Below are 14,431 nucleotides of genomic sequence, written 5' to 3'. Positions count from 1 at the left end.
GCTGGGGGTCCTGGGGCCAGCAGGGTGAGCATGAGCCAGCACTGGGCCCTTGTGGCCAGGAAGCCAATGGTACCTGGGGTGGGTTAGAAGGGGGTGGTCAGTAGGTCAGAGAGGTTCTCCTGCCCCTCTGCTCTGCCCTGGGGAGACCACCCCTGGAATCTTGTGTCCAGTTGTGGCCCCTCAGTTCCAGAAGGACAGGGAACTGCTGGAGAGAGTCCAGCGCAGCCACCAAGATGCTGAAGGGAGTGGAGCATCTCCCGTGTGAGGAAAGGCTGAGGGAGCTGGGGCTCTGGAGCTGGAGAAGAGGAGACTGAGGGGGGACTCATTCCTGGGGATCAATATGGAAAGGGGGAGTGTCAGGAGGATGGAGCCAGGCTCTTCTGGTTGACAACCAATGATATGAGAAGGGGCAATGGGTTCAAACTGGAACACAAAAGGTTCCGCTTAAATATGAGAAGAAACTTCTTCCTGGTGAGGGTGGCAGAGCCTGGCCCAGGCTGCCCAGGGAGGTTGTGGAGTCTCCTTCTCTGCAGACATTCAAACCCGCCTGGACCCCTTCCTGTGGAACCTCAGCTGGGTGTTCCTGCTCCATGGGGGGATTGCACTGGGTGAGCTTTCCACGTCCCTTCAACCCCCGACATTCTGGGATTCTGTGACTTGGGTCTCTCTGCGAGCAGCATCCACCCTCCTGGTGATCACAATGACGTGGACATGTGGCTGCTGAGAACAACATGTGCTGAGCCCAACTGCTGCTTCTGGAGGGATTTTCCACTGCTTCCGACCTCGTTTCTTTACAAATGTCTTCCAAGCTGGCACTGTATGGTCTTTGCGGACGTATCTTCCTTTCACTGGAGCCATCAGCCCCTATGGCACGGCAAACCACGCTCCTCTCCTCCCCGGGTTGGCACATGGAGCAGGTTCACAGGCTTCACTTCACCCTCGCCCTGGTCGTCATTTTACTTCGGCATCAAAAGTCCTTTCTAATTTCTGACTCTTCACGACAGCGTCACCACATTTTCAGGCAAGTTTCTTGGCGCTTTGCCTCAAATTTCCACCTCTGACTTTGAACCTACACACGCTCCGGGTTGGTATGAAACGTTGCACTGCGTCCAAAAGCCTTCGACTCAGCGGGGACGCACAGAGTCACAGAATCCCAGAATGTGAGAGGTTGGGAGGGACCTGTAAAGCTCATCCAGTGCAACCCCCCCATGGAGCAGGAACACCCAGCTGAGGTTCCACAGGAAGGTGTCCAGGCGGGTTTGAATGTCTGCAGAGAAGGAGACTCCACAGCCTCCCTGGGCAGCCTGGGCCGGGCTCTGACACCCTCACCATCAAGAAGTTTCTTCTCATATTTAAGCGGAACCTTTTGTGTTCCAGTTTGTACCCATTACCCCTTGTCCTGTCACTGGTTGTCACCCAGAAGAGCCTGGCTCCATCCTCCTCACACTCCCCCTTTCCATATTGATCCCCATTAATAGTCACCCCTCAGTGTTCCCTTCTCCAGCTCCAGAGCCCCAGCTCCCTCAGCCTTTGCTCACCCGGGAGATGCTCCACTCCCTTCAGCATCTTGGTGGCTGCGCTGGACTCTCTCCAGCAGTTCCCTGTCCTTCTGGAACTGAGGGGCCACAACTGGACACAAGATTCCAGGTGTGGTCTCCCCAGGGCAGAGCAGAGGGGCAGGAGAACCTCTCTGACCTACTGACCACCCCCTTCTAACCCACCCCAGGTACCATTGGCCTTGCTGGCCACAAGGGCCCAGTGCTGGCTCATGCTCACCCTGCTGGTCCCAGGACCCCCAGCTCCCTTTTCCCTATGTTGCTCATTCCCCAACTTATTCTTCTCATATTTAAGCGTTCCAGTTTGTACCCGTTGCCTTTTGTTCTCCACTAAGAGCCTGGCTCCATCTCCCTGACACGCACCCTTCACATAGTTATAAACACTCATGAGGCATCACTTCAGTTGGAAAAGACCTTCAAGGTCCTCAAGCCCAAGCAAAACCCACCCCCGGCACTACCTCATGTCCCTGAGAACCTCGTCTCTGTGTATTTTCAACCCTCCAGGGATGGCGCCTCCACCACGGCCCCGGGCAGCCCGTTCCAACACCCGCCATGAGGAAATTCTTCCCTGCCATTCCCCCCGGGGGGAACTCTGCATCCATTAAATCCTTCTCATTTTTGTCTTCATTCTCAATTTTTCCCAGGCTTTCACCAAACCAACCCCCAAACGCGGCGCTGCTTTTTCATCACAAACCCCCCCCGCGCACCCCCCTGAATGCGCCCAACCGCCCGCCCTCCCGGTCCCGCCCAGGAACCGGCTCCACCGCCCAATGGCGCGGCCGCCCCCCCCCCCCCCACTTTCCCTCCCTCCCTCCCCGCGGCCGCCGCCGCCGCCGGGAGCGCCATGGGACAAAAGACGCGCTGAGCAGCGCGGCCCCAGCGCCCAGGCCGCGCCCGCCCCGCTCCGTGCCCATGGCGGCGCGGAGCCGCTAGGATCCCCCCCTCCCCGGATCCCGCCGCCATGCCGAGCGGCAGCGCCGCCGCCGCCTCCGTGGAGCCCGCCGAGCCTCCCCCGCTGCTGCTGCTCCAGCAGCGCCTCGCCGGCCTCGGCCTCCGCGACCTGCGCGCCCGGAGGAGGGGGGGGGCGAGCGCGGCCGCACCGCTGGACCCCCCCGGGGAGCCGGGGCCTGGCGGGGCGGAGGAGGCGGCCGAGGGGGACGCTGAGCTGGGCGAGGAGGAGGCGCTGCTGGCGGAGGACGAGGAGGAGGAGGAGGAGGAGGAAGAGGCGGCCGCGCTGCTGCTTCTCCCCTCGTCCTCCTCGCCCCCCCAGGCGTTGCTGCCGCTGGGTTCCGTGCTGCTCTCGCCGCCCTTCGATGCGGGGGAGGCGGCGGGCGGGCCGCGGGGAGCGATGGCGGCGCTGCTGGGCCAGGCGTGCGGGGGGGCCGGGGAGCAGCCGGCCCTGCTCCGCAGAAAGAGCGTCAACACCACCGAGTGCGTGCCCGTGCCCAGCTCCGAGCATGTGGCCGAGATCGTGGGGCGACAGGGTGAGTGGGGGACGCGGGGGGGTGGCCCTAAAACGCGGGGTGGGTGCGGGCCGGGGGTTCCCGTTGCTTCGGTGGGAGCTGCTGGCCCAAAGTTTGGCTGCTCCTTCCTGCGAATCCAAAAGCTTTGGTTTGGTAATTTAAGCTGTGTATAACGTGGCCACATCCAGGTAGGTGTCGGCGCAGGGTTTGGTGGCCGGTGACGCTCCGCTCGGGTTCTGGTGCCGCCTTTCGCCGGAGGAACTTTGGACCATGTTTGGCGAAGACTTTTGGGTGAAGGGCTTTAACTTTGCGTTGTCCTACAGCTTCCCGAGCCAGAGCGGGACCTCTCGGAGCCCTTTTCTGCATGAAAACCCTCGTCTTTCGGCAAAAACCAACCCAATTCTGCTGGGCTGTGTCTTCCTGTCGCCGTCTCCTGCGCCCCGTGGGTCTGTGAGGATAAGGTCACATCCCTCGTGTCACGTTCGGCGTTGGCCCTTTCATGTGGTCCAGCGGGAGCGGCGATGGAGGAGTTAGAAAGATGACGTTTCGCCGGCTTTCTGCCTGATTTTATATATATACCAAGCGTTTTATATATAGCAGCGGCGAGCGTAGGTGTGGAGAAGCAGACGATGAAGTCGCCGCGCTCTTCCCCTTCCCTTTTCTGCGTTGTTTCTCGCTCTGGGGGTGCTGGGTGGTGTTCGCTGATGGGCTCAGATAAGCAGCGCTTGTGCTGCTGCCTCCATCAATGTGGCTTTTGTTTCTTTTTCGGGGTGGGGAAGAAATAGTGAAATGGGTCGAAAACAAAGCGGTAGCGAGCGCCAACGCTTAGGGAGGGTTTATATTGGTGTTTTCTACGTTTAAGGGCAGGTTTTAGCAGTTTGGGTCAAGGATTTGTGTGGTGTTTTGCTGCGTGTGTTAAAGAAGCAAACCCCGCGTTATAAAACTTGGCAGGTATGCGATGCAGACACATCCATTCTATCCAGAAGCAAAGAAACAGTGGTTTAATGTCTTTAAACTTTCCTCCTGTGTCACCGGGGGTGGAAAACTGAACTGAAATGGGTTATTTCTAAAGTGAAATCCAAACTATTGGGCTTGGAGGACCCATTTGTTCTCCATCACATCAGGATTGTTCTCTATAGGGTATAGACTTGGACTCACGTAAGATTGTGGAGTAAAAATAGGATCGTTGCTCCTGAAGGATCCATTTGCTGCTTATTTCTTATCAGTTTGGCTTGTGATAAAATATGAAGCCTCGGTGAGGAGGGATTGTATCCTAAAAGGAATCCAGGCTACAAAAGAGATTTGCATGGAAGTGTAAAGAGGGCCTGAAAATTCCGGTTTGGGGATATAAGTTGTATTAATTCCACTAAATATTTGTCAGATTTCTTAGAAATAGGAGTCTTTGAGTCTTGTTTTTAGGCCGGGAGGCTCTTGTTCTCTCATCCGCCCGCTTTGCAAAGTGCGGCTGGGTTTCCTCAAGCAAAGCTGCTCCTTCTGCTCCCCAAAAAATGAGAACCCCAATCTATTTAACACACATCCCACCCAGGCGATTGCGTTATCCCCGACCCGTTCGGCTCGGGTTTTCTGCCAGCTCCGTGCTGTAATACTTTAATATCTAATTATGTAAGGCTGATGCAATTGGAATGTTACTCCTGATGGATTTTCGCTAAGATTTACTTTATGTTCTTCGCGAGGTATAAAAGGAAACGTTTGCAGGCCTGAAATACCAGGAGCGCTGAGTTTGATCTGGAGGCATTTACATCACCGCAAAAGGCTGAAGTAATGCTTGCTTTTAATGAATAGTAAGCGGCCCTCCTTATAAAGAAAAATCTGTAGTATTTCTGAATTTTGGGAGGTTTTGAATGCTTTTTCAACTCTCAACCTTTTCTTCCGCCCCTCAGCTGGCAGCCACTGCTTGGGATAGCGTAATATAACAGTAATAAATAAAACACAATACAGGCTTTGAAGCGGAGGCATCTCCAAGGTGAACAACAAAGGGAAAGCTATTGGGAGCCTTTTCTTCTTGCTGAGACATGTGCCGGGGAGCCAGGAAAACCGGATTCCATTCGCGGCATGGGACGGGGTGAATTCGGACTCGCTGGATCCAACCTTCGCCGAGTCGCCGTGGAATATTCAGCGATACACTCGCTAACGCGTTGAATATCCACGTAGCATCATTTTCCAAGGGTTTATATTGTTGATAAAGTGGTTTTTACCTCCCCAAGACACCGCTGGAGTCTGAATGTTGCGTCTTTTCCTTCAGGAATAGGTGGGGGAACTCGAAATGGGCCTTGCAGCCTCCGAACCCCAGCTGAGTAAGAGCAGCAATGATCTCGCACCATTGCGCCGATTCAATCGATCCGCTTTGCGACCGAAATAACGTTGGGATGCGTGTTTCATGAGCCTTTTTGCTTTTGCTTCTGTAAATTAGAGACCGGAAAAAGCTGATAATTAGCGCTAAATAATAGTTATCATTAAACTAAACCAATGCTGGGGGCTGCACGTTGATGTCCTACGGTAGGATAATTATCATCCTTTCAAAGAGAAATATACGTCTGGTTTTACGTCCCGATGCGTTGTGATTGTAATAATACTGCCAATATTTGGTTATTAATTGCTGACCTGTACGAAGCAGCGAGCACAAAACACTAACGAGTCTGAATTGCCTATATATATCACTTAGTTACTCTCTCTTTAGTACATTGTGTTCTAGAGGAGAAACTTTGTTCTAAACAACAAAACAATCAAAAGGAAAGGCCCAAAAGCTCTAAGTGAAGCATTTGTTTCCTATTATTTCAGTTATTTCCCCTCTTTATTTCAGGTGTTTCTTTAAGTTCACAAGGCCTTGATATTGTGCAGGTTCTCGGTTTCCATCACCGATACCAATAATTCTGCACCAAATTCTCTGTTGTTCCTTTGAGCAAAGACACAACATCTCTTGCTTTTCACCCTCTGGTTCATTTGTCAATAATATATATATAAAATAATATACTGTAGAATTTTGGGTGTGAAAACACAGCTCGAGCGGCACTTTTGAGCGGGGAATTTGGTGTAGGTGACATATAGCGTGAGTTATATGGAAATATTCCACGGGTGGGTTCGCTAACTTGTTGTTGTAACTTTTGGGTTGTAAGCGGGTGTCGGAGGGAAAAAGCCATTCAAATTTATTCATTATCTAATAGTAATTAAGGAGACGACGGGTTTAAAAGCCCCCAAAACGTTGCTAAAATAGTTTGTGGCTGGAAGCGCGAGAGGCAAAAGTTGTTGCCGCTTTCTGTGGTGTGGTTTGCGGAGATAGAAACAGCGCTTCTGGTTTCACCCCATGGTTTCTTCCATCTCCCCAACCTGCTCAAAATAGGTGCTTTTCTTGTGGTTTTCTACACTTCGACATCGCGCTAAACTCACCTGTGTTTCCTTTCCACAGGTTGCAAAATCAAAGCGCTGAGGGCCAAGACCAACACGTACATCAAGACCCCCGTTCGTGGAGAAGAACCCGTCTTCGTCGTCACCGGCCGGAAAGAAGACGTCGCCATGGCCAAAAGGGAAATCCTCTCGGCCGCCGAACACTTCTCCATGATCAGAGCGTCACGCAACAAGAACGGTCCCACTTTGGGGGGTTTATCGTGTACCCCCAACCTGCCGGGCCAGACGACGGTCCAAGTCCGGGTGCCTTACCGCGTCGTGGGGCTGGTGGTGGGACCCAAAGGAGCCACGATCAAAAGGATTCAGCAGCAAACCCACACTTACATCGTCACTCCCAGCCGGGACAAGGAACCCGTCTTCGAGGTGACGGGAATGCCGGAGAACGTGGACCGGGCGCGCGAGGAGATCGAGATGCACATCGCCATGCGCACCGGCAACTACGTGGAGCTGAACGAGGAGAACGATTTCCATTTCAACGGGACGGACGTCAGCTTCGAGGGGGGCGCGCTGGGGTCCGCCTGGCTCGCGGCCAACCCCGTCCCGCCCGGCCGCGCCAGGATGATCTCCAATTATCGCAACGACAGCTCCAGCTCCTTGGGAAGCGGCTCCACCGATTCCTATTTCGGAAGCAATAGATTGGCCGATTTCAGCCCGACGAGTCCCTTCAGCGCCGGCAACTTCTGGTTTGGAGAAACGTTGCCTTCGGTGGGCGCGGAAGATCTCGCCGTCGATTCTCCCGTCTACGACTCCTTACCGCCGCCTTCCCAAACCATTTGGACTCCTTTCGAACCCGTCAACCCTCTCTCCGGCTTCGGTAGCGACGCCAAGCCCCAACGCCAAGGGAGCCAACCGTCTACTCCTCGTTTGTCGCCCACTTTTCCGGAAAACCTGGATCACCCTCTTGCGAGGAGAGCGAGGAACGACCCACCCAACGCCGCCCACCCTAGTGGCCTCCCCATCTACATCCCCGCCTTTTCCAACGGTACCAACAGTTATTCCTCTTCCAACGGCGGTTCCACCTCCAGCTCCCCTCCGGAATCGCGCCGGAAACACGACTGCGTCATCTGCTTCGAGAGCGAAGTCATCGCCGCCCTGGTCCCCTGCGGCCACAACCTCTTCTGCATGGAGTGTGCCAACAAGATCTGTGAAAAGGAAACGCCGGCGTGTCCCGTTTGCCAGACGGCTGTTACTCAGGCAATCCAAATTCACTCTTAAAGATATATATATAGAGATATTATTATATATGGACTTGGAAAACTCTTTACGAGGCACGGGTGTGACGGTACCCTCTAGTAAACTTCCTAATGAATTCTGACTGTTGGGCTTTTCTTGGGATTTAGGCTGAAGTTGTTCCGCGAGATAGCGACGTTCTCAAAAGGCTGCTACGCTAACACTAAACCTCGGCGCTCGGAGATGGCGGCGATGGCTTTGCGGCGGTTTACACGAAATAACGCACCGTTTCTCCGGCTTTTCCGAAGGATCCGGGAAGCTCCGTAACCCGTCTTGCCGCGGAGGGTTTGTGGCATTATGGATATATCAAGCAACACTTCCAACGCTGCCTTCTTTACACTGCCAGTTTTGAAACAAACAGGTTTGGGAATAACTCTTCTTTTCGCTTTGCGCGACAACTTAGGCCTAATTCTCCTCGTTGCGAATCCCTTTATTTGTATCCGTCAAAAGCGCCGTTCGATTTCTCGACGTGGACGACGTTCAGCTGATGAATCACGGCACGAAGCTGCCCCCATTTTTGCGGTAGGATCAGGGATATCTCCGTTGATTCATTAATTCCTCCCCGTATCACGTTGCAAAGCCCGGTTGGCTTCGTCCCGCTCCAACTTGGCGACGCGATTCCCGCTGACATTCCGTTCGTTAGGCCGATCGAGCTGTTCTTAATTACTTTGTAGCGTAGGATTCCAATTGTGAAGCATCTTTACGTTGGCTCCGGCTTTTTCTTGCACGTAGCTCAAGGTAGAGTTTGTTTTTCGGAAGGAAAAGGAAACACAAGAAGGAGTTGACGTGTCCCGTATTATTGACATCGGCCCTACAATCAGGTGACGTCTTTCCAATCATAAGGAATAAAAATAAGCCAAAATAAGTATTTTGGAGCTTCTTCCATTTCAACCTGTGGATGTTTCCAGCGTTTTCATCCTCAGTCCGTTCCCAAATCTGTGCTGGCAAATATTAAACCAACAACAAAAAGACACAAAGTGGAGTTCGGGGTGGATTCTTTTCTACTTTTTGAAGCATTATTTTCCCAAGAAAAAGCTTTTTTTTGTCATTATATTAAAAGAAAAAGACAAAAAAAAAAGGTGTATCGAACTAGTAAATATACAGAAAACGTTATTTTTTATTTCCACTTGAAGAGTTACATTTCGTATCCAAAAACCAGGTTTACAAAGAACGGTTTTTATTTTGCGACTTTCAGCCGAAGAGTTGCCTTGAGGGCACCTTTCCTGCTAATTGCTTGTAGGTTCGTTAATAGCTCCGCGTCAGTATTGAAACTTAACCCTGTAGGTCCCGCCGACCCCTCGTCCCCGCATGTGTTTTGTATTTTAGCGCCTTGTACACGGCAACAAATACGCCAAGGAATCGCCAGCCGTTAGGTGCGTGTACCCTTTGTATAAACCACAACCGTTAACGATCAAACTATCCAATCTAGTTTAGGATTTGCTAATTTTACTACACTTTTTGTTATGTATATGTAGGGCGGTCGTAGGGATTATAAATTCGAGTAAAGCCGAAAAAAACCCATATATTTTATGATAAAAGGGCCTTTAACTTATGACGGCCAAAGCACTGATATTATATATTTGCTGTAAAGAGAATTATAAGAGTTTTATTTTTCTGATATTAAAAGTTACTTAATAAAGACTCGTTTCCATTACCTGGAATGTTTCGCTCTCGTGGTTGTCGCAATTCCTCATAACCTCATTTTTCCATGAATTCCTTGTTTTCCAGGCTGCTGTTGGTTCTTCTAGAAGGGCCCCACTACTCCCTATTAAGTACTAAAGGGGGAAAATCAATATATATATAATATATAGATAATAATAGCTGCTCTTATTGGTGCATTTTGGGGTCTTTCACCTTCACCTTCATCATCAGTTGTCCAACCTTGATCATTTTGGAGTCGTGTAAAACAGATAAGGGCTTAAAAACCTCCCATTGGCCTCATTGAATTTATTCTTCCATGTGATGGGTGAATAAACCCACCTGGAATTGTAACTTTTCCTCATGGAAAAGCAACTTGGTTAAATTCCAGATGAAATTTTAAGCTTGAATTTTATTTTAACTCCATCAGGGGCTTTTCCCAAGCAAAGAAATGGTTTAAATTTAACCAACAAAATGGATAAATCACCTTCTTTAGGACCAAAAATCCCTTCTTGACGTTTAGGGAAGGTTCTTGTGTCTATAGAGGTGGAAAAGGAGGATGATGAGACCACCGAAGCATCAGGATTTTGGGGTTGGAAGTAAAATTTAAAGGGAATAAAGGAGCTGGGGGTGAAGAAAACAAAGGGGGTTTGGGTTAACAGTGGGTTAATGATGGGGTCTCTGCCACTGCCACATTGGGTGTCCTTGGTCACATCCCTTGGCTTCACCCAACACCTCAAATACCCAACAACGCCCCTCAATTGTGGCTCTGGAGAATGTGACCGCGTCCCCACCGCGATTAAATGGATTAAAACCACCCCCCCAAGAATCAAATCAAGCAGCCGAAGAGCTGAATCTTGACCTTTTTTAATCAAAAACATACTCTGGTACAGAATTTCAGGAAAGTTAACTACAGTATATTATCCACAAACTAGGGCTAATGAAAAAACAGACGGGGGGGGAAGGAAAAAGCTACAAAGGAACTACTGGGAATTCTGTTGACCGCTTATCAAAAGGCAATGGCTGAAAGAAGAGCTTCACGCAAAAATAACCCCTCTCGCGGCGGGTTTTTGGGTTACGGGGACCGAATTTCAGCCGAAAAAGCCATGGGAAACGGTAGCGGAGCGCGAAAGCGGGAGGGGATTGGGGTGAAAGGCTTAAATGGTGTGAATTTAGGGGGGATTCGTTACTCACAAGGCACAACGGCAGCGCCAAGAAACCTCCGGAGGTTTTGTCCGCCGTCGTTTCGCTTCCCGATTGGTGTCGCTAATTGATTTTTTCAAGGTGGAAACTCCGACCGAGATCAACAGGAGTGGGTGGAGATCGTGGGTTTAACGCGTAAATCTCTTCATCTCTCAAAAAACAGCGTCCGTAACGATACCTGATACGCATCTTGTCATTATAGAGATGTTCAAGTAGGGAATGAAAGGATGTCTTAAAGTCCAAGACTCATCTCGTCGTCTTTAACTCATTAACGAAGCAACTGCACAACGCAGTTAGAAGATCTAAACTCTAAAGCGCTTAAGACGTCTCGGTCGCGACCATCGAGACAAAAACCATTTGAAGGGTTCTGAGGAAAAACCCAGTTCCCGTAGGGATTATTTTCATGGCAAAAACACAAAAATTGAGGCAGTTTTCCTGATTAAATTAAGGAGTCAACTGAATTTTCTCCTCCGTCTCGAGAGCGTCAACTTGAAACGTTCAAGTTTCGAGGTTAAAGCCGCCTAAACCTTCCGGCGCTAATCCCGGCAAAGTCCTCGAGCGTGGAGATTTGTGATTGTGTAATTATTTCATCGCAATAATTAAGACGTGGAAACAGTCGGATTCATCCAATTTTGAGATGTTGAGGATTTCCAATCCGTTCTGGCTTCTTGGTTCTGAAAGACCCCGTTGCCGTTATTTCCGCCTCCTGTTCTGGGCAAGATGAGCCCCTCGCAATGTGAAATACGGGGTAAAGCTCACGGACAACTCCTCAAATGAAGTTTGGTGCCATAAATCCATCACTCGGAGGGTTAAGACGCTTCCTAAAAGCCAAGACGCCTCGTACCCAGCAGGAAAAGTACGGGAGATGGTTCAAAATGGAGAAGAACGTGCGCCCAGGCTTTGAGTTTCTTCCACCAAACGCCGTTTGCTGTTGGGGATGGAACCTCACGGAGCTTCTCCGAGGATCAGAATCCTCCTCTTCTCAAGAAGTTTTGGACAAAATATTGTTGGGAGAGAAAGGAAAAGGGTTTTGAAGTCGAGGCCTTGAGCTAAGTCAACGTTCTTCTTGCGAACGTCAAGAAGTCGCCACGTAAAACGACGAGATCCCGTTCGAACAAGCAAAACTTAATGCAAAGCTGCGGAAAACGCATCGATTTCTGCCCATTCTGTGCTTAAGGAACGACCGCCGAGTTTCCCGATGAATTTTGGCGCACGTTGGGAAGCCGAACGTAATTCTCCAGATTCCTGAAACTACGCAGGGAACTTGGCCGAAAGTTGCGGTTCCCAGCTTTTTCTTTCCATGGGCTCAGTCCAGCTCTGCAAAGCTTAAGCCGGCGTCTCCGTTTAACTAAGCTTGAGCTCCTGTTCTCTTTTCGTAGCCTTAATGGTTAAAAGCGAGACCCTCCGGACGTGGTTTTACTGGGTGAATCGGAACGATTGGAGTTTAAGCCGCCGATTCCATGCGCTGTTGGCCGCTGCCGCTCGTCTTGCCAAGGAAACGAATCCACCGGCTTCAAGGTGCGGAATGACAGGAGAGAAGCGAATTGAATTTATAATAAATCAGGGTTTTCATGAGTTTATTTCGACTATTAACTAGAGAGAAGCATACATATTGTATCTGTCATACAGTCAATACATTTGCGGGGCGGGTTGGTTTTGCTTTCCTACGGTCAATTCTCTATACAAAGTCATTGCCAATTGATACGGTCATCGATGGCACAGGGCGGAAAATTAACCACGAGGTATAAAAACAAGTTTGCCATCTTGCCCTGAGTGGAAATGGTGAACAGATACAAAAACCGGATCGTAAATCTCGATGCGGTTCTCCATGATTATGGTTTACGCGCGTAAAAAGTCACGGTTTTTTTGCTTTAAAATACCTGCCGCGTTTTCACTCGAATAAAATCGGCGAAGTCAGCAGGAGTTAGGAAAATACGTTCAAGCCGTTGGGCACGCGATATTTTAATTTCGGTGGTGATTTTGGAGATTGGGGGGGTTCCCGTTCTCTTTAAATCGAGCGCCAGCACTGAAAAGCATCCGTTTCCTTTAGTGTTTTAAAACGCTTATGTCTATATAAATAAAAATCTACGCTATCTTTTTCTCTTTTTTTGTTTTAAAAACTAGTGAAGGAAAAGCCACATTTTCCTCAAGATTTTGAAGCAACGTCTATTTCATCCCTCACTTTTTTGGCAGCTTCTACCTTTGAATCCGGCAACCAAATCATAGCAAGGTAGTCGAGCAAATCACCAAGTCTTCCGTTAAGTCTTGTTCCCTAAAAAGAACGTCCCGAATCAGTTGGAATTTTCAAGTTGCTAAACGTTCTGAACTATGAGAAGGAATTTTTCGGATATAAATATATATATAATATATATTCTGCGTACAAAAGGCTCCTGTGAGGCTTTATCGCCGAGATGCCAAGGGAACAACCCCAATACCGTAAAGTCCCTCTAAGGCGTTTTACCTTTCGCTTCAAGCCCTGAGCCACGTTTTACGACAACTCAATTCCCCAAACAACCGGCAAACAAAAAAACCATCCAAATTCTGCATGTTCAGTTGCTTTCTGCTAAGAGCAAGGCGGCAAACACATTTTTAAAACCTGTTTTCGATTTGGTTGGGTGGTTTGGTTTTTTTTTTAAAGAAGGTTAAGCAGAACAGAAGTAAAATATATCTTCGGGTTATAAACAGAATGGTATTTTACAATCCGCCATCCTCAGGAGGTCCCGCGGAGGGAGGGAGCTCAGTCTAAAGGCTGCGGGTCGGCGATGGGCATGGTGTGCAGAACCTCGTCCAGGAGCTGCAGCGCGCGGTGCAAGTGGATTTCGATCCAGCACGGCGTCTCTTTGATGCTCTGCCTCGGGTAATCGGGGCCCCAACCTTTGACGAAGCTCATCCTGAGGATGCACAAGCGGCGAAGGTCGTCCACGCCGATCCCGGCGGCGGCCGACAAACCTAAAAGGGGGGAGAGGTTGCGAGTCAGCTCCTTTTAGCACCGTTCCCATTCGCTCAGCGTACAAATCCCTCTCCGCGCAGCCAAGGCCGATGCGTGTTTCTAGGCCTCATTTCATACTATCAACCTGGTTTTTGTTGTTCGGTTGGGTTAAATTTTCCATTTTCAATGCTTTTTTTAATTGCAAAACACAATCTTCAGTCTTTTGTTCCCCAAATAAAACGTTGCTTTTTAACTCTGCAAAGATTTCTTACTTTAGAACATAGCGTAGAATAGAAGAGTGGATGGTTGCGTAGTCAAAACAATATTAAAAGTGATTTTAAAAAGCAAAGAGAAACATTCTATACAAGTTATTAATCGCTTCAATGTTACTTTTTATGAGAGAGTAATGGTTAAAAACCATTCAACTACGCTGAATTATATGAAGCGATTTTTTTATGCTGAGCGTGATACAAATACATGGGAAAGTTTCTTCAAATACAAGTGAAAATATATAATAATGATGGCTTTTTGAATTCTATATTTAATCATATAGTTATAAAATAAATGTTCATATAAAGGCCAACCTTTTGTATCTTATGTATATATATATATAGTGGTTATTTTGAGTGTACTATCAGCAAGTTTGCTGGTGACACCGAGCTGGGAGGAGTGGTGACACTGGAAGCTGTGCTGCCATCCAGAGACCTGGACAGGCTGGAGAGTTGGGTGGGGAAAATGTAATGAAATAGAACAAGGGCAAGTGTAGAGTCTGGAATGTGGGCAGGAACAACCCCAGGTTCCAGTGTAAGTTGGGGAATGAGCTGTTGGAGAGCAGTGAAAAGGGAGCTGGGGGTCCTGGGGCCAGCAGGGTGAGCATGAGCCAGCACTGGGCCCTTGTGGCCAGGAAGGCCAATGGGACCTGGGGTGGGTTAGAAGGGGGTGGTCAGTAGGTCAGAGAGGTTCTCCTGCCCCTCTGCTCTGCCCTGGGG

At 49.5% G+C, this 14,431-nt stretch overlaps 2 protein-coding genes across 5 annotated transcripts in view; one reads left to right on the top strand and one right to left on the bottom strand.

Moving 5' to 3' along the window:
* Positions 1-2,374: 2,374 nt before the first annotated feature.
* Positions 2,375-9,326, top strand: LOC136115288 (RNA-binding E3 ubiquitin-protein ligase MEX3C-like). Its single transcript, XM_065861289.2, has 2 exons — positions 2,375-3,040; positions 6,444-9,326. The coding sequence occupies exons 1-2, from the start codon at positions 2,518-2,520 to the stop codon at positions 7,655-7,657; spliced, it is 1,737 nt and encodes a 578-aa protein (XP_065717361.1). The 5' UTR covers positions 2,375-2,517; the 3' UTR covers positions 7,658-9,326.
* An 835-nt stretch (positions 9,327-10,161) lies between these two features.
* The window catches only part of LOC136114743 (mothers against decapentaplegic homolog 4), a 29,799-nt gene continuing 25,529 nt past the window's right edge, over positions 10,162-14,431 (bottom strand). For 3 of the 4 annotated variants that reach the window (XM_071802447.1, XM_065860262.2, XM_071802449.1), the window contains one exon: positions 10,162-13,462. In XM_071802447.1, the coding sequence (XP_071658548.1) occupies positions 13,251-13,462 (212 nt within the window). In that variant the 3' untranslated portion in view covers positions 10,162-13,250. The remainder of the gene's footprint in view (positions 13,463-14,431) is intronic. The other variant, XM_071802450.1, reaches the window with a different exon arrangement.

This window comes from Patagioenas fasciata, chromosome Z (genome assembly GCF_037038585.1).
Source record: "Patagioenas fasciata isolate bPatFas1 chromosome Z, bPatFas1.hap1, whole genome shotgun sequence".
NCBI classification, from domain to species: Eukaryota; Metazoa; Chordata; class Aves; order Columbiformes; family Columbidae; genus Patagioenas; species Patagioenas fasciata.
Note: the sequence above shows the minus strand (reverse complement) of the source record. Positions and strands in the feature narration are given on the sequence as shown.

Excerpts from the sequence above, each read along its gene's own strand:
- LOC136115288 (XM_065861289.2), top strand. The coding sequence starts at position 2,518 with ATGCCGAGCGGCAGCGCCGCCGCCGCCTCCGTGGAGCCCGCCGAGCCT. Across the intron at positions 3,041-6,443 it reads CGAGATCGTGGGGCGACAGG|GTTGCAAAATCAAAGCGCTG; the intron begins GTGAGTGGGGGA and ends TCCTTTCCACAG.